This window comes from Phyllobates terribilis, unplaced genomic scaffold (assembly GCF_046119375.1).
Source record: "Phyllobates terribilis strain yellow unplaced genomic scaffold, ASM4611937v1 Scaffold_1__5_contigs__length_1240528914, whole genome shotgun sequence".
NCBI classification, from domain to species: Eukaryota; Metazoa; Chordata; class Amphibia; order Anura; family Dendrobatidae; genus Phyllobates; species Phyllobates terribilis.
The window spans coordinates 366107365-366131891 of NW_027362761.1; the positions used below are offsets into that span (position 1 = coordinate 366107365).

At 40.5% G+C, this 24527-nt stretch overlaps 1 protein-coding gene across 2 annotated transcripts in view; it reads right to left on the reverse strand.

The window, feature by feature from the left end:
* Positions 1 to 24527, reverse strand: part of HECTD4 (HECT domain E3 ubiquitin protein ligase 4) — a 214682-nt gene that overhangs the window by 14451 nt on the left and 175704 nt on the right. For both annotated transcript variants that reach the window (XM_073676353.1, XM_073676352.1), the window contains exons 59-69: positions 24215 to 24420; positions 22904 to 23083; positions 20589 to 21877; positions 14526 to 14733; positions 9243 to 9466; positions 8874 to 9025; positions 4479 to 4582; positions 4270 to 4393; positions 3906 to 4096; positions 1418 to 1564; positions 895 to 1014 (exon numbers count right to left, since the gene is read on the reverse strand). In XM_073676353.1, coding sequence (XP_073532454.1) covers positions 895 to 1014; positions 1418 to 1564; positions 3906 to 4096; positions 4270 to 4393; positions 4479 to 4582; positions 8874 to 9025; positions 9243 to 9466; positions 14526 to 14733; positions 20589 to 21877; positions 22904 to 23083; positions 24215 to 24420 — 2945 coding nt within the window. The remainder of the gene's footprint in view (positions 1 to 894; positions 1015 to 1417; positions 1565 to 3905; positions 4097 to 4269; positions 4394 to 4478; positions 4583 to 8873; positions 9026 to 9242; positions 9467 to 14525; positions 14734 to 20588; positions 21878 to 22903; positions 23084 to 24214; positions 24421 to 24527) is intronic.

Here is a 24527-nt window from a genome sequence, read left to right on the forward strand (position 1 = left end):
TCCTACTGACACTAAGCTAAAACTGATTAGCTTCGTGTCAGTCGATGGGTGTACCCTGCTGAGGAACAGACAACTTTTTTTGCCTAATGTCAGCCTCCTAGTGGCAGCAGCATACACCCATGGTCTTGTGTGTCCCCCAATGAAGCAATAGAGAAATCACATTTAGTAGTGGTGAGCATTCATATTACATACATCCCATAATCAGCAATTAGTGGGATAGTAAAATTTCAGGAACTCACAAACAATGCTCTCACTGAAGACTCTAAAATAATCTTGAAGGTAGCCATTTTGGGAACCTGCTCATTCCAGTTATGTCTCATACATAATGGGAGATATGTGATTATTTGGCTGGTAGCCGAGGTAAAACGTTACTTTTAATATGAAGGACTTATTTTCTAATTGGGGCTTAAGAATTACTTCAAAATGCACTAAAAACCATTGTAGCACAAGCATGGGTTATAAAAGACTTTATACGTCAAAACTAGGGATGGTGATCTGTGGCTGCAAGACTGTAGGACTCTGAACCTCCTCCTACCTGCCAGCATCCGTGGATCTTCTTTTGATTAGCTGGCCTGGTATAACGTCAAAGAGGACATGACACCAGGCTAGCTAATCAAAAGAAGATCTGTGGATGTTAACAAGTAGGAAGTGGTTTGCAGGGTTCCTGTCCAGTGGCCACAGATTACCGATGTGGTCACTGGTCCGGGTCCTGTGAATCAGTTTGCACAATATCTACTCAACACCTCTCAGTGTTCTCCAAAGGGTGGTCACTACAAAATAAGCCATTGTGTTACCACACACAATGGCTTATTTTGTAGGGACCACCCTTTGCTCAATGGGCTTTAAACAATATATGCCCTTTCAGATGTAAAAATGAACATGTAATCTATTTACCTCCTACAATTTCCAAAGGATCGAGGCTGATCTCAGGTGCAGCATGGTCAGCGGTCCTCTGCACAGTTGCATTTAACACCCGATTCATCACAGTTACTTTTGTATCATAGAAGATCAGTCCTATTTGCAGAATATACAAGATAGACATTATACTACCCCATTAGATAATTAGTGACTTACACAATGAATCTGATTGCTCACACAGTAATCATAGTAATGTAAAGGAATTAAAATGATGGCGATGTCCCGCTAAATACTGTGGTGCAGGCCACCGAAGATACATCTGTCTAGTCTCCTCTTACAGAACATACATACAATAATCATCTTGCATATGAAACTCAGCATCTTTAACTCCTAAAATAGTTCTATAAAACTTGGTTGAAAGGCAAAATAAAAAGATCAGCAGATCCAGGTTTGAGCTGTTAGAAGTATAGGCCTTAGTACAATGCTTTCCGGTAAAGAGGTAAAATGCAAGCGACAAACTGTTTTCAAATTACAGTTGAACATTAAAATATTCTCACACCTTTTGCTTGTTGTAGTAAAGCGGCAATGCTGTGCATATACATGTCTGTCTGTCGTAACTCCACAAGAGGCAGGAAAAAGGTTTCTAAAGTGGTGTTCAGTGACTGAAGAAGGGCAAACCGGAGTCGAAGACTCTCAATGGGCACATCTGAGAGCGACAAGACATTTATAAGGAAATATAAATGAAATGCATTTATTGTAATACATACATGGCTTTTATCTAGAAATACATGGCTGTTAAGGGGTTTTTCCATATCTATATCATTATACAGGATAGGTCATAAATACCTTTGGGACCCTGACCTATTGGGAAAATGGAGACAGCTGTCACACTTCAACAAGGGAGTGGCTACACAGGCTCTCATTGCAATCTATGGAAATTACTGATCTGAGATCTGAGCGTTAAATGCAGTGAGGAAATTGGATCTGCCATCAATGTTTAAGATGGAAATAATTATTTAACCCTTTCCCAATGTGATATAAATGTCAGGTGCCAATGTATAAAGTGGGCTCAGGAGCTGAACTCGCAGCATACCCTGAACACGCCATGTGTCAAACCATCGGCATCTGCCTGTAACAGCAGCAACAGGATCATGCTCCAATCTATATGGTTTAAACATTTAAATTACACAGTCAACCGTTCACTGACAGCGGTATTTAAACATGATTCTGGGGTGCACATGAACTGCTTTTCATAGGTACCCCCCACTACAATACACCCCTTACTAAAAGGCCTACATGCCTGGGCTTTATAACAGAATGTAATTTTCACTAGATACTGTTATACAGTAGTATTGCAATATATAGGAAAAAATAAACCATTGCATGTGCAAGTCCCCTAAGGCTAAGTGCCCACGATGCAGAAATGCAGCATAAGTTTTCTGCATCTCCCTGGCAAGAAAAACGCATGTGGATTTTAAATGCGTTTTTCCTGCCAGGTAGAAGCGTTTGTCAAGTGTTCTTCACATGCATTTCTGCATACGGGTTATCAAGCGCTTTTCCAAGCGATTTTAGCATCACTTGGAAAGTGCTTGACAACTTGGTTACACTATATAAATCCATGCAACCGGCATGGATTTATATAGTGTGACCAAGTAATAGTTAAAAAAAAAGAATAAAAATGGTAAAAAATAAAGATTATACTTACCTTCCAATGGCCCACGGTCTTTTCTCCCCTGCGTCCGGTCTCTTGTACTGGTTGCGGTGGTGTGAAAGGACCTTTCATGACGTCATTTAGTCATGTGACAGGTGACGCGAGCGCCGACGTCAGCGGTCGCGTGAACTGTCTCACAACTAAATGACATCATGAAAGGTCCTTTTAGACCATCGCAAGCCGCCCAACACACCGGACGCATCGCTGAGGAGACCGGGGGGCCATCGTCGGAAGGTAAGTATAATCTTTATTTTTTATTTTAAATTCTTTTTTTTTTTTTTTAACAGGTACCATGGTACCCGGGTCTGGAGGAGATTCTCCAGACCCGGGTACCATCCGCACATTGAATCGCTTAATATCCGCATGTGCACATGTAGTGATGCGGATATTAAGCGATTCAATGCAAGTCAATGGCGGCAATTACGCTGCGTGTCCGCAAAATTAATGGACATGCTGCGTATTTTTCCACAATGATAATCTGGAGCGGAAATTTCCACAGCATGTGCACAGCACATGCAGGTTATCATTGGGGACCATGGGGCACGTATTACCAAGTGTTTTCGCTGCGGAAATTCCGCAGAAAAAACGCTTGAAAAACGCATAGTGGGCACGCAACCTAAAGGGACTGAAAAATAAAAAATGATATATATATAAAAATTCAAATCACCCTCTTTTTCCCCTTTAAACATATAGAAAAACAGACAAAAAAGTTCAATCAAAATATAAAAATAATTAACATATATGATACACACTGTAAAGAGAAAAAACTCAAAACACGAAAAATAGTTTGGTCCTGCACCTCCGTAAAAAAAAATGCAACAAAAAGGGATCAAAATGTTCTATGTATGCTAAAATGGTATCATGAAAAATCACAGCTATTGACCGAATAATAAAAAAAGGTAAGGTGATAACATTTTTCTGTTTTTTTTTTTTTTTTTTGAATTTCCAAATTTTCTTTTTATTATCTAGAAAAATGCAAATGAAGTCTGCTTGATATCTCCGTAACTGTGCTGACCTGGAATATCATGTTGCCAAGTCGTTTTTACCACACAATGAACTGTTAAAATAAGAAAATGGAGGAACGGTGTGTTTTATTTTTTGTTTGTTTTTTATATACACAGCACTTTTTTCCAGTTTTCCAGCACATTGTATGGTTAAATGAATGATGTAATTTGAAACTACAACTTAATTCCACAAGAAAGAGGCCCTCATGCAGCTATGTTGACGAAAAAATAAAAGTGCAAAAATTAACATTGTCCTTAGCGGTAATGGGTTAATAGGTACAAACTCACTCTGTACTTAGGAAATTAGTACATACAAGTAAGAAATCACTTACTCAGTAGGCAAGACACTCTGGGATCAGCAGTGTCAGACATATCCAAGTACACCTCATGAGGGTGTAGCCGGGCCGGTGTTATTGCAAGGTGACGGCATAGCCGGTTGATATATTGAACCAGGGCCACATCCATTTCAAGTGTCCATTTTCTACTAGATTTCTGAGCATGTCGTGTATCAATGCACGCACACCTAGATTAAGAAAAAAAAATTTAAAAAAGACTCAGCATGGCCATGGTATGGGTGCTTCACTAAAGAATTCCAAATGCATGGAACCTCAACCAAAAATCATGTATTTAAAAAATCAATAGACATTATTTAAGGTTAAAGATAAAGATTGAATTAAAGATTGCACCAGTTCATACCTTTCATAGTGGAGGTCATATCCACATGACAAAATGGCCCTCCAGATGCTTCTTATGTCTTGCTTAGCTTTGTCAACCACAAATTTTTGGAATCCATCTAATGTTAGGAACTTCTCCTCTGCAACTAAACAATGGCACGAAGCCTCATGGATTAAACAACGAACACAATATACAATATCCAGAGAGAAACCCATAAAGATGAGACATACTTTCTTGCTTCTTAGTTGGAGATTTATCAGGATCTTTTTCGTCCGGTCGACTTTTATCAGGAGATTTTGGCTTCACAGTTGGCTTCTTTTCACTTAAGGCAGTTCTGTAAAAAATTAGCACATTTTTCTTAATTTTATGCCCAAATCTAAGTTTAAATTTAAAGAGGTTCCAACAATAAACCACTTATTAGAAAGCTGTAATCTCAAGTCATTTCCAAATGTATAATTGCCACTTTCAAATTTAGGATACTTTCTCAACGCTTTTGGCAGAAAAAGACACCATTTGCAATATTATCAATAGCAGAGGTGCTGTAGTGGCGCCCGTCAGCCCATTGCCGCACCCTTTATGATGTAATAAGCTCTTTGGAAAAACTTTGCTCTACTGCATGGGTAGCGGGGCCTTTCCACATTCAATTCTGGTAGCTTTCTTGTGAAAGGCAGCTCAACTTTTTTTTTGCCTGAGGACATCTCATAAAAGAGCTAGAGTTTAGGAATCCTCTCTAGTGGGGTAAAAGTGTACTGTACATGAATACTCCGTATCTAGAGTGAATCAGAAGGATCTCACATTCAGTAGCTCAGCAACACTTCATAGTCTTCAAAAAATTAAAATCCCTTATGTTGTAAAATATTGTATGATTGTATAAATTGTATTAGATAATTAGCCAATCTTATGGAATATACTTAAAATCATGTACAGTGGGTACGGAAAGTATTCAGACCCCTTTAAATTTTTCACTCTGTGTCATTGCAGCCATTTGGTAAATTCTAAAAAGTTAATTTTCTCTCATTAAAGTACACTCTACACCCCATCTTGACTGAAAAAAAAACAGAAATGTAGACATTTTAGCAAGTTTATTAAAAAAGAAAAACTGAAATATCACATGGTCATAAGTATCCAGACCCTTTGCTCAGTATTGAGTAGAAGCACCCTTTTGAGCTAGTACAGCCATGAGTCGTCTTGGGAATGATGCAACAAGTTTTTCACACCTGGATTTGGGGATCCTCTGCCATTCTTTCTTGCAGCTCCTCTCCACTTCAGTCAGGTTGGATGGTGAATGTTGGAGGACAGTCATTTTCAGGTCTTTCCAGAGATGCTCAATTGGGTTTAGGTCAGGGCTCTGGCTGGGCCAGTCAAGAATGGTCACAGAGTTGTTCTGAAGCCACTCCTTTGTCATTTTAGCTGTGTGCTTAGGGTCATTGTCTTGTTGGAAGGTGAACCTTCGGCAAAGTCTGAGGTCCAGAGCACTCTGGAAGAGGTTTTCATCCAGGATCTCTCTGTACTTGGCCGCATTCATGTTTCCTTCAATTGCAACCAGTCGTCCTGTCCCTGCAGCTGAAAAACACCCCCATAGCATGATGCTGCCACCACCATGTTTCATTCTTGGGATTGTATTGGGCAGGTGATGGGCAGTGCCTGGTTTTCTCCACACATACCGCTTAGAATTATCACCAAAAAGTTCCATCTTCGTCTCATCAGACCAGAGAATCTTATTTCTTATAGTCTGGGAGTCCTTCATGTGTTTTTGAGCAAACTCTATGCGGGCTTTCATTTGTCTTGCACTGAGGAGAGGCTTCCGTAGGGTCACTCGGCCATAAAGGCCCGACTGGTGGAGGGCTGCAGTGAAAGTTGACTTTGTGGAACTTTCTCCCATCTCCCTACTGCATCTCTGGAGCTCAGCCACAATGATCTTGGGGTTCTTCTTTACCTCTCTCACCAAGGCTCTTCTCCCACGATTGCTCAGTTTGGCTGGACGGCCAGGTCTAGGAAGACTTCTGGTGGTCCCAAACTTCTTCCATTTAAGGATTATGGAGGCCACTGTGCTCTTAGGAACGTTGAGTAATGCAGAAATTCTTTTGTAACCTTGGCCAGATCTGTGCCTTGCCACAATTCTGTCTCTGAGCTCCTTGGGCAGTTCCTTTGAGCTCATGATTCTCATTTGGTCTGACATGCACTGTGAGCTGTGAGGTCTTATATAGACAGGTGTGTGCCTTTCCAAATCAAGTACTATCAGTTACAGCTGCACTCCAATGAAGGAGTAGAACCATCTCAAGGAGGATCACAAGGAAATGGACAGCATGTGACTAAAATATGCGTGTCTGAGCAAACTGTCTGAATACTTATGACCATGTGATATTTCAGTTTTTCTTTTTAATAAATTTGCAAAAATTTCTACATTTCTGTTTTTTTTTCAGTCAAGATGGGGTGCAGAGTGTACTTTAATGAGAAAAAATGAACTTTTTAGAATTTACCAAATGGCTGCAATGAAACAAAGAGTGAAAAATTTAAAGGGGTCTGATTACTTTTCGTACCCACTGTACAAAAGAACAAGTGCAGAAAAGAAACCAGCTGAGTGTTTTTGGCTTTGGAACTGATCAGATGTTTGTTACCATTTCCAGCGTCTCTCTACTGATCTATCATGAACAAAGCAAAACAAGTTGAAAAAAAAAGAGCAACAAAACAAAATTTTGTAAATTCCACCTCACATTACATTTATAGGGAGGACAGATGAAGACCTTATTTACAGCTCAAGTGTCAAACTCAAGGCCTGCGGATCTAATCTGGCCTGCTACAGACCGGAAGACCAGCTCTCCACTTTCTGCGTACGATCAATGTGCTGGCGCCACCACCTGTGTTAAGTGATGGGTGTGGTGGGATGCAGCTAGCACTCCGCAGAGGGGTTGGTGCCACCACTGGGAGCGCACCTCCAAACCACTTTGTTCAACATCTCACAGGTGGTGGCACAGCTCCAAGAGCCCCTACCCAGGGGCACAGCTCTATCAGAGGTTTTCAATAATGAATCTAAAGAAGACTAAGCACAGACCACACATCATTGATGACCACCTCCACGCTAATTTACAGATTACTACAGCACAAGACCTAAAACCAGAAATTAAAACAGGTTTCCTGTGGTCAGTGTGTGTGACATTCAGCCAAAACAACAAATGTGGTTGAGTGTGGCATGGCGGTGAAAAGACGACAGAATAGGTAGTATAGTTTATCATGTTGCAGTTAACCAGGGTGCAGTAGGACCACAGTCACTTCTTGAGTTGAGGATAATTAGAGGCAAAGTGAGATCAAGTAGTCCTGAAAAGATGGTGTGGCAGCAACCAGTGTTCACATACCACTACAAAATAAATAAAAGCATGGTGCAGCCTAGCAGGTCTTGCAGTTGTAGCCAAACTGAATGGTCACACGGCCAACCGTGCATTAAATCATAGAAAAAGGAGGCTGCGCTAGGAGGTCAACTCAAAATGTTGCAACGAGTGTGATATATAGGCCATAAATTAGGTTTTGGATAAACTATATTAATGGAGGCTAGCTAAAATAAGGCTAAGAACATCCATCGGAATTCATTGGAGTTTCGGCAGAAACTTGAACTAAAGCTGCTAGGTACCAAGAAGGGGAAAGATACTTAACTAATTCAGATTATATTCTCCCCACCTCCTCCTCTTAAATTCAGCTCCCCTAGAGAGCTTGTTGGGTCACCCCTTTTCAGCAATTGTTACTTCGTTGTGAGAGTACACAGAAATGGAGAGTAGAAAAAAAATGACAGGGGTTAAGCTGCTGTGTTCCTCTTTACCGTCTTGGAAGAGGGATGACGAGTTTTCTTTTTATTTTTTAGGTGAAAATAAACTAAAATAATAAAAAAGCAGATGCAACTTGTAATAGTGTAGGTGTGCCTCTACAGACAAAACTACAACAGATAAGCTCAGTGTCTGTGAGGGGCTGTAGCTAACAATTTGATTACTAAGGTTCCGATTCATCCATGCCTTAGCGCCTGTCTTTTGTCTACTGTTGTGCCTTTTTTTTTGCTTGCACCAATTATTATTCTATTTGCGCCTTTAAGTCTATTTTATATTTGCTTGCCTGTCTTTTTTTGTTTTTTTTTCACTCTGTGGGCAGTCTTGCAAATCCAGATGTGTTAGTCTGATTCATCAATTGCGACTTTTAAAAAGTCACAAAATTTGGCGCAATTTCACTCCAGTTCCCCCCGGGTGTATTTTCAAGTACGTCAACATTCTGGTGCATTTTTTTTTTTTTTTTTTTTTTTACCTTTTGTGCCAAAGTGCAACTTTTGGTGCTAAAAGTCACCAGAACAGTTTAAGACCTGACAAAATACCATTTTTCACTTTGCGCCACATTCATGAATCATGTTCATCACAAGATGAATTAGGTGCCAAAAACGGCAACTAATATCACAAGACAAAAAAGGAAACGGACTTAAAAAAATTGCAAATAATGGGGCTTAAGTGTTCATTTCCTAGTGACAGCAGCTATACGAAGGTCAGCATTTGTGTCCCCCAGTTACAAGGACAATAATTTTTTTCTGTGTGATGTATGTCCAGGTTTCCACTTTAGTTTCAAACGGGAGAGAGCTTTTAGAGGATACTCACCTCACACTATTTAGGACAGCTTTGTCTTTGGCAGAAGGCTTCCCCACTGGCCTCTTTGTGCTTACAACTTTTACTGGGTGCTGCTCCTTTCCAGTTTTACTATATTTGCTTTTGTCAAACTTTGGTTTAGGAACTCCATATTTCCGTAGAATCTTTAACAGAAAAATTAAAAGCATGAGAAGTACAATACATCTGCAAAGGATTTGAATCAAAGCTCAACAAGTGTTAGTGCCAAAGGGAGTAATTTGGTTGGATCCCATAAGACCATATAAAGAATTTTAAACTGAACTTTTATTTTGTTCATCTAGAAAATATATTATCCTCTGGAAATACCATATATTGCGGAGTCATTTTCAGAAAAGGAATTACCTGTGTCAGTTGATCTTCCAATACTTTTTTTGGTGGGCGAACATTTGTGAAGAAGGTATGGAGCAGATTTCCTGGAGTTTGTGAATTGATTTGCTCTTTACTGAGATAAATATCTGACACTTTGATGTACTTAGTAGGAGTCAGGCTTAACATCTGCTCAGCATGAATGCAGCTCTTGAATATTTCAGTAAGAACATCTCTTGCCTCTGGTACCAACTTATCCCCTAAAAGTATACAAACAAGTGTGAAACTGGAAGAAAGTATATAAATGTATAAAAGACAAGCATTATACAACTTTTTCCAGAATCGAAATGTGTCAAATGTGATGCAATTTTAATGTGACTTTGCAGCAATTAAAATTATGCCATTGTAACTCTTAAAGACAAGCAGAGTTATGATCTGTGGCTGTCACGTCCGCAGTGAGACAATATAGTCCATAGGCAAACCATACAAGGATGAGGAAAATGTTGAACAATCAACACTAGTAGCAGTTCTTGGGGTTTGGGCGATACAGACAAAATAAGATTTTTAACTTCATCTAACAAATGCAAAACAATAAAGAAAAGCTACAAAGACATTGTGGAAGGTCTCAAGCATAAAACGTATCAGGTAAGATTTTAAGAAGTTTTATTGCCTAGAGATAGAGGATAAAGAGGGGGGGGGGGTATGATTGAAACCTTTAAACAAAAACTATCATCAGAAAATTACTTATTAATTAAAGGGAGCCTGTCAGCAGAATTGTGCCAAGTAAACTACAGGCACTGTCATGTTGGGGCTGCTGCACTGATTAAAATGATACCTGAGGTGAAGAAATCCGTTTTCTGCTTCTTGTGTAATCAGTGTTTGCAGCTTTCAGTTAATGAGATTTTCGTGTTCTGGGGCAGGATTGTAGGCAGTGTCTTATCTTATACTCTAGGGCAGATCAGCAAGTAAAGACCGGCCCACAGGCCGCCCCGAAGCACAAGAGAGTTCCTCATCATAGAAACAGACAGAGGCTCCCTCTCTCTGTCTCTCCCTTCCGGTCTCTATGATGAGGCACATTCTTGTGCTTCGGGATATATTTCTTCACCGCAGGTATCATTTTAATCAGTAGCTAAAGCTAGGGTATAGATACCTCAGAAAATAAAGTAGTTATCGCTATAGGTCCAGTATCAGATTAGTTACATTTTTTAACCTTTATTAATTATTCATTAAAAACCAAAATATAAAGTGCAAAAAATAGTGCCACAGATGAACCAAACACCACCACAAGTGATGAGATGACCAGTGCCTCCAACGACAGGTCAAGTCTCCTGTCAGAGACAGTGACAAGCAAGAAACCGTAATAATGTCATTGACCAATATATGCCAAAATGGTCATTCCTTTTCAATAATTACCAGTATTGCTTGTATAGTTCAGGTATAGTGTTACAGCCAGTCTTAATCAGATCTGACCAAATTAGATCACCTTCAGGATACACATCCTCATTCCTTAATAAAACAGGTGTCTTAAATATTACTATACTCTGATGAAATACAATCCAAGAAAAACTCTACATTCACACATTGAATATTAGTTTGTAGAGGTAGTTTCAAACTGGATTATTCCATATTTAGATGCAGCCACAACAATTCTCTGCAAATGCTGCAGAACCCTTGGAAACATGCTAAATTATGCACATATAGGCTTCAGATATATAAATGGCAGACATTATCAGAAGATTGGAACGATCTCACCCCTTTTATCTTCAATGTCATTGCCAGAGACCATCATGGGGAACTCTATACTTGCAGCATACATAGCTAGAGATGAGGTAGTTGTCCTCAGCAATTATTCCCAACGCATTTCATCAGCATTTAGACTCATCAAGGGAACGTTTTTTAGAGAGAGATGGTCTGTCTATCAGCAGACCGCATATTGCTGCCAGGGATCGCTGCTTTGCAGGCTCACCACATGTGTGATTTAAAAGCGTCGCGCCATCTTGGCTCCGCCCTCGGCATGTGATGAAGAGACCGGCCTGTAACCCATACTTCCAGTGCGTGAACCGCATATCCGATTCGATGGAACGCAAGCCATGACACCACTTCCGGTGCTCTCACTCGCATCGTCCGGATTTGTCTAAAGAGGTCACCATAAAGACAGAGGGAAGTGAATCATTCCCTCTACACCTTGCCGCAAATGGACTTAAGTGTGCTGATCAAGACAAATGGCCACTGTGTTACAACAGAGCAAGGCCACGTTGGATCAGTTTAATTGACTAAGACGTATTATATATAATGCCTTTAAGTCATACCCATGAAATAGCTTATAGCAAACAGAATCACTCGGGCAAAGTGATTGTTTGCTACGGCGGCGTTGAGTGGGGGCGCCACTGGCCCAGGTTTGTAGGGTGCCAACCTCCGCGTTACGGAGGGACAATAAGGATGAGGTTTATACAATAGGGCATTATAGTCCCTTCCTTGTGCCATCCTATAGGTTAATCATCCAAGTCTGTGTATTCCAAAATGATGTTTTCTTGCCCCTCTCAGTCCTCTGTGCCTCTGGTTGAACGCTATCTTTTAAAAGCACTATTGTGTTGTTCTTTTGTGAGGGATCTATTCATTTTTTACCACCTGAAACCATTTGCATCCATTCTTTGCCCGAGTGATTCTCTTTGCTATAAGCTATAGGTATAGTGTTACAGCCAGTCTTAATCAGATCACCTTCAGGATACACATCCTCATTCCTTAAAACAGGTGTCTTAAAAATTAGGGTTCTGCAGCATTTGCAGAGAATTGTTGTGGCTGCATCTGCATCTAAATATGGAATAATCTAGTTTGAAACTACCTCTACAAACTAATATTCAATGTTTGAATGTAGAGTTTTTCTTGGATTGTATTTCATCAGAGTATAGTAATTTTTAAGACACTTGTTTTGAGGAATGAGGATGTGTATCCTGAAGGTGATCTAATTTGGTCAGATCTGATTAAGACTGGCTGTAACACTATACCTGAACTATACAAGCAATACTGGTAATTATTGAAAAGGAATGACCATTTTGGCATATATTGGTCAATGACATTATTACGGTTTCTTGCTTGTCACTGTCTCTGACAGGAGACTTGACCTGTCGTTGGAGGCACTGGTCATCTCATCACTTGTGGCGGTGTTTGGTTCATCTGTGGCACTATTTTTTGCACTTTATATTTTGGTTTTTAATGAATAATTAATAAAGGTTAAAAATTTTAACTAATCTGATACTGTACCTAGAGACAACTACATCATTTTAATCAGTGCAGCAGACCCAACATGACAATGTCTTTAGCTTACTTAGCAAAATCCTGCTGACAGGTTCCCTTTAAATCAGGTTTTTGTATTAAAAAAAAAAAAAAAACCATAATAAAATAATAATAATAGAAGAAGAAGACAAATCAATTTTTTTAAGGAAAAAAACAAACAAATGTATATTAGCCACAATGATCAGGCACTGACCCTATTTTTTGTACTGAAGTATCTAATGAGTGTGTGCAAAGGTCACTGTGACCACCTATTGTGATTGGTAGATCCTGTGTTTTCAGCTGCGTATAGAGGGGTCTCCTGTCATTGTTATCCTACACATGCTGATAAGGACAAAAAGTGCAATTCTAAAAAAAAAAAAAGAACTGCCAACAATTTAGAAAAAATACATATAGGCTATGTGCCGACGATGCAGAAATGCTCCGGATTTTTCTTGAGCGTTTCTGCATCTCCCTGGCAGAAAAAACGAATGCGGATTGTACATGCGGATTGTACATGCATTTTTTCTGCCAGGGACATGCGGATGTGAAGTGTTCTTCACATGTATTTCCGCATGCAGGTTGTCAAGCGCTTCCCATGCGATTTTAGCATCACTTGGAAAGTGCTTGACAACTTGGTCACGCTATATAAATCCATGCAAACGGCATGGATTTATATAGTGTGACCGTAAAAAAATGGTAAAAAATAAAAAGATAAATCTATACTTACCTTCCGATGGCCCCCGCAGTCTTGCTTCGCTCCGTCCTGGCTTGCCGGCAGCTCGCGGTACACTCCACTGAAGGACCTGCCGTCACATTACTATGACGTCAGCGCAGGTCCTTCAGTCCACCGTGAGCTGCCGGCAAGGGAGGACGACCGCAGCGGGGGCCGTCAGAAGGTAAATATAATATTTATTTTTTATTTTATTCTTTTTTTCACAGGTTCTATGGTACCCGGGTCCGGAGGAGAATCTCCTGTCCTCCACACCCGGGTACCATCCGCACATTGAAAGGCTTGGATTCTGCATGTACAGATCCAGTGATGCAGAATCCAAGCGATTCAATGCAAGTCAATGGCGGCGAAAACGCAGCGCTTCCGCAGTGCTGCGTTTTTTTCCGCAATGATAACCCGCAGCGGAAATTTCCGCAACATGTGCACAGCACATGCGGATTATCATTGGGGAACATGGCAGGCCTTCTACCATGCGTTTTTTTTTTAAGCGTTTCTGCAGCGTTTTTTGCCGCTTAAAAAACGCATCGTGGGCACACAGCCATAAACACAAAAACCTGATTTAAACAATAGGAAATTTTCTGATGATAGCTGCCCTTTAAAGAACTTTACATAAGGTTCAGAAGGAAATAGTTTTTAATAAAAAACTAAATACAAGGGGACAGAATCCAAAATTAGTTATGAGAGACCTGAATTAATGTCGGAAAATAACCTTTTACATAAAGAGTAGTTGATGCTTTTAAGAAATTTCCAGCAGATGTGACTAAGTTTGTCTAGCCTAAGAAAAATGAAAAGGCAGACTAAATGGATTGTGTGGTCCTTTTCTGCTGTCAATCTTCTGTTAATTGATTACACTGGCATAATGTCATTTTGGTGCCAACAATGTCTGAACGGTTTTATATCAAGTTTATGGTGCGGATTAAAAATATGATTTCGGTTTTGCCAGATTGGCTCTAGTTTCTGAGATGCTTGTTAATTACAGTAGAATTCTGGCTTTAAAAAGTCGCTTTTATAGCATTGTAAGCCTACAAATTGAAATACAAAATAATTATATGGGTTATTTCATTACCTAAGACACTGCTAAAGGAGTCAAAAGGCAGACCAAAAGCTATTGCATTTATCACACGCAAGTCAAAATTGGAGAATGCATTATTTTCATAGATGAATAATCTCAAAAACTAGAACCAATTCAGCAAAAGTAATAGGATTTTTGAATTCAGCACCATTCGAAATACCCTAAATCCATTTAAAAAACCTTGGCACCTGAATTTTTTTTTTGTAGAACTGTGTAATTGATCTATGGCTCAAGTTCAGCGCACCTTTCAAGGACTTATCAGCGAAATAATCTCCCAAACCCGGAATTCCTTGTGTATCAAACAAGCTCTGATTTACAGTAGACACAGTAAGGATTTCTTCAGTTGACATTTCCATCAGCTCATCTTCACCATCCAGACTGGATAAACCAATAAGATCACTGCTGTTAAATAAACTTGCTCTTATTTTTTCAATTTTGGCTCGAGAACGTACCTGTTAAAAAATATAATTATATATATATATACACACACACACACACACCATCAAGAGAATTACCAGTGCTCTATATCTCATTCTACGCGGTTCATTAAAATATTAACCATAATAGTCTACGGCTTAGATAAAAAACATCAAATACAAATTTGCTCACAACTGTACATTTAAGAAACCCTTTGGTTCCAGCTTAAAGGAGTGTCAACAGAAACAAAAGATGTTGGTACTCACAGTAAAATCTGTTTCTCTTTAGTATTCATTGGGGGACACAGAGAATCATGGGATAGTCTGCTGACACTATTACATTCTGAATTAAAATTGTCTCCTCCCCAGCAGACTATACCTCGCCTGCTAGCCTCAGGCTCCCTCAGTTTAGTGAGAAAGCGTGAAAGAAGCAAAACCATTAAAGGAAAACAAAATCAATTATACCTGAGAGAAAAAACAACGTAAATGCACGTCGCGACCGAACAACAAAGGGTGGGTGCTGTGTCCCCCAATGAAGGCGAACGAGAAACAAATTTTACAGTGAGTACCAAAAATCTGTATTTCTTGGTTGCTTCATTGGGGACACCATGGGATGTCCTAAAGCGGTCCCTGGGATGGGAAAACTAAATAATATACTGTTACCACCAAATTCTGCATTCTTGCTCAAGCCGAAGTCTGCGCAATTGCCTCCTGCAATATCTTCCTGCCAAAACTTGCATCTGCCGAAGCAAATGTGTGAACCCTGTAGAACTTCAAGAAGGTATGTACAGATGACCAAGTAGCTGCCTTACAAAGTTGCAGGACCGATGGCTGGTGACGAACCACCAAGGAAGCTCCCACCGCCCATATTGAGTGCGCCTTAACCCTAAAAGGAGGCGCCTTAGGCCCTTGCTTTGTAAGCCTAAATGATGGCCATTCTAATCCAACGGGCAATACTCGCCTTAGAGGTGGCCAGACCTCTTGGAGGGCAGTCTGGTATGACAAATAAGGAATCAGACAGCCTGAATGGGGTGGTGGATGATAAATAGCACCTCACAAGTCTGAACACGTCCAATTTGTACAAAGCCTTCTCGACTGAATGAAGCGGCGCAGGGCAAAAGGAAGGCAAGACAATGTTCTCGTTAAGGTGAAAAGCCGAAAACCACCTTAGGGAGGAAGGACGGAACAGGTCTCAACACTACCTTGTCCTGGTGCAGGATGAGGTAAGCAGCACGACAAGAAAGAGCTGCAAGGTCCAATACCCTCCAAATAGATGGATGTGATGGCTATAAGGAAAGCTACCATATAAGAAAGATGAAGCGCCTAAACCTCTCTGAGGGGCTCAAAAGGTGGGGACTGAAGAGTCTCCAAGACTACATTAAGGTCCCACAGATCAAGGGGAGGCAGACTGGGTGGTTTAATGTGCGCTGACCCATGGAAAAGGTCTTGACCTTGAGTCTAGAGGCCAAATCAATCTGGAACAAAATAGCCAGGGCAGACACTTGTCCCTTGAAAGAACCAAGCGCCAAACCTGACACCAGTCCAGACTGCAAGAAGGAGAGCAGAGCAGGCAGAGAAAAGGACATTGGGGAAATGCCAGAAGACTCACACTAACGGAAGTAGATCCTCCAAGTCAAGTGATAGATACGCACCGAAGAGAGCTTCTGTGCTCCGATCATGGTTTGGATGACTGGGTCTGACAACCTTGCAGCCCTCAGAATTGCGGTCTCAACAGTCATATCATTAAATTGAGAGACTGTAAATTCTGATGGAAGAACAGACCCTGAGACAGAAAGTTTGGAAGTTGAGGCAGAGTCCAAAGGACATCTGCCAAAAGGTTTATCACGTCCGCGTATCAGGCCCTCCGAGGCCAGTCTGGTGTGATGAGAATGACTGGAATCCTCTCTTCCTTGACCTTCTTGAGGAGTCTGGGCAGAAGAGGAAGGTGGAAATAGGTAAGGCAGGGAGAACTAGGACCAGATAATTGCCAATGCGTCGGTCGCATTTGCCTGAGGATCCAGAGATCTTGTGCCGAATCTTGGTACATATCTGCTAGAATACTTCTGGGTGAAGAGCCTATTCTCCTGCCACTACTTGCTGGCGGCTCAAGAAGTCTGCCGCTCAGTTGTCAACTCCAGGTACAGTAGTGTTCAAAATAATAGCAGTCCAATATGACTAACCAGATTAATCACTGTTTTTGGTATAAATTAAATTAACACATGTCAAACAATTTACCAGTTGGTGCAGTAGATTCTAAGAAAACCAACAGACTTCGCATGCATGATCTGCAGGCTTTTGAGTCAGTGTATTTAATAATTAATTGAAAGGGGGGGGGGGGTGTTCAAAATAATAGCAGTGTTGAATTCAATTAGTGAAGTCAATCATTCTGTGAGGAAATAGGTGTGAATCAGGTGGCCCTTATTTAAGGGTGAAGACAGCACATGTTGTACATGTATTTTTCCTTGAAAGCCTGAGAAATATGGGTCATTCGAGACATTGTTCAGAAGAACAGCGTACTTTGATTAAAAAGTTGATTGGAGAGGGTAAAAGTTAAAAAAAAAAAAAAAAAAAAGTGCAGACAATGATAGGCTGTTCAAAATGATCTCCAATGCTTTAAAATGGAAAGCAAAACCAGCGAGACTACCATTCAAATTGATCGAAGAATAGCCAGAATGGCAAAGGCTCAGCCAATGATCAGCTCCAGGATGATCAAAGACAGTCTCAAGTTACCTGTGAGTACTGCGACAGTTAGAAAACGCCTGTGTGAAGCTAATCTCTTACCAAAAAGTCCCCGCAAAGTCCCACTGTTAAAAAAACAAACAAACATAAAAAAACACATGTACTGAAGCGGATACAATTTGCCAAAGAATACATCAACTGGCCTAAAGAGAAATGGAGAAACATTTTGTGGACTGATGAAAGTAAAAATGTTCTTTTTGGGTCGAAGAGCCGCACACAGTTCATCAGACAACCCCCAAACTCTGCATTCAAGCCACAGTACACTCTGAAGACAATGAAGCATGGTGATGCAAGCATTATGATGTGGGCATGTTTCGCTTACTATGGTGCCGGACCTATTTACCACATACCAGGTATCATGGACCAGTTTGCATATATTAAAATACTTGAAGAGGTCATATTGCCTTACGCTGAAGAGGATATGCTCTTGAAATGGGTGTTTCAACAAGACAATGACCCTAAACTCAACAGTAAACAAGCAAAATCTTGGTTCCAGTCCAACAAAATTGAGGTTATGGAGTGGCCAGCTCAATCCCCGGACCTTAATCCGATAGAACACTTGTGGGGTGACATCAAAAATGTCGTTTCTGAGGCAAAGCCAACAAATGCCACAAAATTCTGGGATGTAGTCAAAGCATCCTGGGCTGGAATAGTAGATAACAGGTGCCAGAAGTTGGTTGACTCTATGCAGCATAGATGTGAAGCAGTTCTAAAAAACTGTGGGTATACAACCAAATATTAGGCTAGTGATTCACATGAATGCGAAATCCTCAAAAAAAAACAACTCACATATTGTGAGTTTGTAAAAGACGTAGTGTAGTTAAAATTATATACATTTCCCTTCATGTTTTGAATTAGAAAACAGTGTGCAATGTTCCCAATGCATAGAAATTAAAACTAGCATAAAGATTTTGTGCTTAACTCATATTTTTGAACACACTGCTATTATTTTGAACACTACTGTATATGCACCGCTGAGATCAGAGGAACCTTGTCCTCTGTCCCTTTCAGTATCTACGCGACATCTGACATCGTGGATAGGCTCCGAGTCCCTCCTTAACGGTTGATATAGGTCATTACTGTGGCATTGTCTGACTGGATCCTTATCGGCAATCCCAGCAGCAAATGGTGCCAATGCAAGAGAGCCACATGGACAGCTCTGAGCTCCAACACATTGATCGGAAGGAGCCTCTCCTGACTGTTCCAGGATCTCAGGACCGAAAGTGGCACAAAATGGCCTCCCATCGAATAAGACTCACATCCGTCAGCGGATACAATTTGCCAAAGAACACATCAACTGGCCTAAAGAGAAATGGAGAAACATTTTGTGGACTGCTGAAAGTAAAAATGTTCTTTTTGGGTCCAAGAGCCGCAGACAATTCATCAGACAACCCCCAAACTCTGCATTCAAGCCACAGTACACTTTGAAGACAGTAAAGCATGGTGATGCAAGCATCACCAACACACTGATGGTGTGAAAGGAGTGACCCTAGGTTAACTGGTGCGACATCAGCCACCACCTGAGGAACTGGGGATAGAAAAGTGGAAGGAAGACTGGACAATATAGGGACTGTACTGACCTGTCAACAGGTCGAAAGCGTTTTCTGTAGAGGTCTTGAATGGAACTGTGCAAATGAGACTGCCTCGACCTTTGACGCCATCTTTCCCAAGACTCTCATGCAAAACCAGAGAAGAATGAAGGAGCTAACCTCTTTTCCTCTGGAAGGAAGATTGACGCCTAAACTGTGTCGAATATCATCCGTAAAAACAGAAGCCTCTGTGTTGGAACTAACTCCGACTTTGCCCTGTTGACAATCCATCAAAATTGTACCAAGGAATCTAGGACAATCCGCATACTCTCCAGATTCTGAGAAAAGGAAGGCACTTTGACCAGAATATCGTCCAGATAGGGGATAACTACTATCCCCCTGGTCCAGAGTAGAGCCATAACTGGGGCCAGGGCCTTTGTAAACACCTTGGGCACTGTAGCCAGCCCAAAAGGAAGGGCCCTGAACTGAAAATAATCCTAACCGACTGCAAAGCGAAGGAACTGCTGATGAGCAGGAAAGATCGGCACAAAGATAGGCGTCCTGAAAACTCCCCGGCTTCCATGGATGCCACGACTGAACGGAGGGACTCCATTCAAAAATGCTGCAACCGCACCCACTTGTGTAGTCAGTTGCCTTAGATCCAAGAAGGGCCAAACCGAGCCATCTTTCTTGGGGATGACAAACAGGTTTGAGTAAAATCTGAAACAAGATAAAGAAAAATGGTTAATGCCTATCCTAACGACTAAGATAGGTATGAGACAGACCTTGCCTTCAACTGACACTAGACAAAACTGAGGGAGCCTGAGGCTAGCAGGCAAGGTATAGTCTTGCTGGGAGGAGCCAATTTTAATTTAGAATGTAATAACAGTGTCAGCCTCCAGGTGGCAGCAGACTAACCCATGGTTCTCTGTGTCCCCCAATTAAGCCACCCAGAAATGACAGTTCAAACCAAGCACAGGCACTCTGTGCAACCTTGGTGTAGGTAAGCAATTTAGTGTACCTTCCCATCTATATGTTTTCCACCTATCTCTGCCCTCCTCTTCCTTGAGAGACAACTCTGCCTTTATAGCAGCAAGACGAGTGTAGAGATATGTGGAAAACAAGTAGGTATTGAGGTGCACTGCACTGTTTGGCCAAGTCAAGGGTGCACCGAGTGCCTGTGCTTGGTTTGAACAGTCATTTTGTGCTGACAGGTTCTTTTAAGCTGGAACCACAGGGATTCTTAAATATAAAGTTGTGAACCAACTTGCATATGATGTTTATTTTAAACCATAGTTTAAATGTTAACAAACCTTCCCACCTACTTATTTTCCATCTATTTCTGCCTTACTTTGACTCTTCTAATGCCAAAGCTGTCCATCAAAGAAGAGGTGGGAGAAAAAAGATGGAAAAAAATAAGTGGGAAGGTACATTGAACTGATTGGCCACTCCGAGCGCCTGTACTCTGTTTCAACAGTCATTTTGTGTGACAGACTCCATTTAAGAACATGTACTTTTGCACGCTTGGTTCAACAAGGCATGCAAGTGTTGTAAACAGGGAATGGGGAGTAAGTTGGCGAAATTGGGAAGTTTGGTCAACCATAGTCTAATGTGTATAATTACCTCCACAACTGCAAAACCTTTGATTGGCCTTGACACTGGTTGGTTATCCAATAGACCTGCTGTAAATATGGTTCCAACATCTGGTAAAGAGGCTGTTTCTACATTATCAAGTTGTTCTACAAGACTTCCCAAGCTGCCCATACTTCCTGTGCTGCAGATGGAAAGGTCCAGACTCTCCTGGCTGGACACTGCATTTGGTTCCAAAAGACCTTGAGGTACAGCAAGTTCTGGCACAAACTGCTCCATGGATGCTTCACTGGTAGCTTGTGAAACTCCCTGAGAGCTACACAAGGAAGCCTGACTTGTGGAGGCAGAAGCACTGACACTAACTGCAGGGGTCACACTGCTGGAACTACTGATATCCATGTTATCAGTCACTGGGACTCCAGGAGTTTTTTCAGCCTCAGTTTTGCATTCAGCTCCTTCAGTTCCTTTGGCTTTTGTTAATTCAACATCTTGAACGGGGATGTAGATCTCATCTTTAAAAACACCACCATGGGCATTGCAGGCTTTTCGAATAGCACTTCTGACAACAGATTCTTCCAGGTGAGTTGGTATACCGGAAATAACTAGCAAGCGGCTGTGCGCTGTGGGTACTACAAGAGCCTGGCTGGCATCAGCTATGGCATCATTTGTAACACCCAACCCTTGTGGATCTTTATTTGTCAGATGTCTGAGAATCATTAGCAAAGTAAGAGCCCGATGAAACCACAACATATCTTCTGGCTTGCTGCCACCCATACTAAGCAAGGCAGGGTCATTGTCAGCACCTCGTGAAGATGTGTGCTTTACAGTTGCTGCTTTTTCACGTTTGATCTTAACTTTCTTCCTCTTTGAAAGCAGGCTTGGACTTTGTGGTGTTTGGCCAGGGGAAGATGATGATGACGAGGATGAGTCGCTAAGGTTCGTTGCAGTTGTTGAGGTCATCACACTGACTGCAGAACTCATATTAATGGGAAGAGTAACTTCTGCCACAGCGAGGCAAACCTCCATTAAAGCATGAAAATAGGTAGAAAAACGTCCATGGTCAGTAATCCCAGGAACAGAGCCTCCGCATGCATTTCCAGAAGTCCAATTTTGGGTCTCCTCATCGTATAACTTGCGTAATTCTGTTTGTAGAGCCATCAGCATTGCTAGACATGGATTCAACTGAAGAGCTATTGAGGAGGACAAGCCTGCAGGATTCTTCTTTTGCTCTAGATGGTGAATTTTCCGAAGCAGTTCAGCCAGTAAGTGGAATAGTAACTCTTTCACAGTTGCCGCCAAGTCTGTTGTCCAGAGCAAATTACCTAAATTAAATTCACAAATTAAATAATTTATACCAATTACCATTAAGAACACAAGATCCTAAATGTTTACTAACAAGAGGTTAACACAAAATTAATTTATTAATTTTTGTTTTTTTTGCTAGTGGTTTGCCATTTAGAGGTTGTACACATTTGGGTACACTTTTTTTTCTTAAACTTAAATGCATGATGTAATTGGGGCTAAAAATAATTTTTGCAATTTGAAGTCCTTCAAAATTTTGCATCGTCTGCCTTCTCTAGCTCCCTGTATTGAACCGTGTTGCTGGCTGCAGAATGAGTTTACCAAGATTTTATCAGTCAGTTCCCTAAGATGTCAGATGGAGAGTTTGTAGTTCCCATCTTTTTAGGAGTTCCACTCAAAACAAAGAATCTGTAAAAGCCAAACGGTATAAAATTTATAATAAAACAATTGCAAAAATAGGCAACCCCTTTAAAACTCAATAAAAACAGATTAAAAAAAGTATAGTTAGCCCACCTCATATTTAGACAAAATAAAAATATTAACCACTACTTTGTAGTATGCGTTTAATAAAAAAAATGCAATTATCTAACTGTTTAATGACTAAATATGGGTAGAGATGAAGCACTTACTATTCTTGCTGAAAAATGAGTTTCTGCAAACCACACGTTGTGCAGTTAATGATCTTCCTTGGTAAAATTAACAATGACGCAGCTAAAAAAAACTACTTTACAAACATGGAAGGGCCAAGTCTAATACAATGTTGACTTGTAGTCTCAGCCATAATTGGAAATTGAAAAATCTCTAAATCCTCATTTTCTTAAAACTATGCTACAAATCTTATGAAGTCTGGTCATCGTGATCACAGTCATGTAAAAGGAAAAAAAAACTTATTCCATCGAGATTCTAGCTAGAAAAGAGGATATGAGGTTGTGCCTCACAAAAGGTCTGTACATATAAAAAAAACATTTAAAGCAAATTTTAAGTTTTGAAAACACTTGAAGATTAATTTATTTCATTACAATAAAATAAATAAATATTTTTCTTACATAAAAATTCCACCACTTGCAGGAGTATAGATGATGGAATGGTATCAAGCTCATCTTCTGACTTCTCATCTACATCTTCAAGCTTCCATGATAAAACCTGCTCTGTAAAAGCCATGGCAAGCGGAAATTCCAGTGGAAGGGAATGAACTACCAGCACAGCTCCCGGAGCCGGAGACACACCTAGAAGTAAGGAATTCCAAATGATACATGATATAACTTAATATATTCTGCATCAATTAAATCATTTTGGCAACACATACATGAACCTCATCTCTTCAGCGTTGATAGAAAACTTGTAGGTAAATACTGTCAAATAAATCAACACTTATAAAACCAAAAGATGAACCCCCTAAGTAAAGGTCAGGCCACCAACCACATAATATTACCTACAAATACCTGATGTTTATATAAATGAAGAATACATATGTATCAAAATAGTTCTGTTTATTGAATTTATAAAAGACACTACCATATTAAATAGCACAGAACAGCGTCACAGTATGATAAAGTTACAAAGACGATATGTGAAAAGTAGTGTTGCGCAATATGAAGATCGCACAGGCTCAGCGGATGTTATGCTAACATACCTGTAATAATAGTCACTAGATAGTATTAGATGACCCGTGGGATTAGAGCACAATGAGAGGTTAACCCCTTAAGGACCTTGGGATTTTCCGCTTTTGCGTTTTCGTTTTCTGCTCCCCTTGTTCCCAGAGCCATAGCGTTTTTATTTTTTGGTCAATATGGCCATGTGAGGGCTTATTTTTTGCGGGACGAGTTGTACTTTTGAATGACATTACTGGTTTTACCATATCGTGTACGGGAAAAAAAATCCAAGTGCGGTGACACTGCAAAAAAAGTGCAATACCACAGTTTTTTTTTTTTACATTTTTTTTATACCACATTCACTAAATGCTAAAACTGACCTGCCATTCTTATTCTCCAAGCCATTACAAGTTCTTAGACACCAACCATGTATAGATTCTTTTTCTAGTGACTCTTCTCATTGCTGTTTACATAACATCCATTGAGCTTATGCCATCTTCATTGTATATATTCTAGAGATTATAATTATAAGAGGTATAAAACATACTCACTTTTAATATTCTCTGCCGCTCGAGTGCCAATGCTAAGATGGTCCCCGCCAGTCTTTGCTTAAATTCCTGGAGTGACGATGCACCGTACACCAATGTGACTGCAGCAGTCACTGGCACGGGCCACTATAGCATTGGTGCTGGGTTGGCAGGAGGTTTCACAGGTGAGTATTTTTTTTTAATCCCTGCCACTGCCTTTAACTCTCAGACCATATACCTAGTTTGACGTGGATCTTGTCAGTAGGAATGAGGGCGGTTGGATATTGATTGGTGGTAGGCGGTGGTGTGAGGCCTGTATTGCTGGGGGAGGCATCACGTGGGTAACACGCCGTTTCAATTAAATTGAGTTGTCCATTTCTCTTCACTTTATGACCAAGTCCATAGAGCAAAACTCGAGCCCAGGGAGCTTTATATAATGAAGAACTAGAACAAAAAGAAATGCAATATTTATTATAGTAAAACAGCTAAAATAAATAAACTTAAGTCATTAGTGGGGCCTCTGATTAGAATAGATAATGAACTCAGGAAGA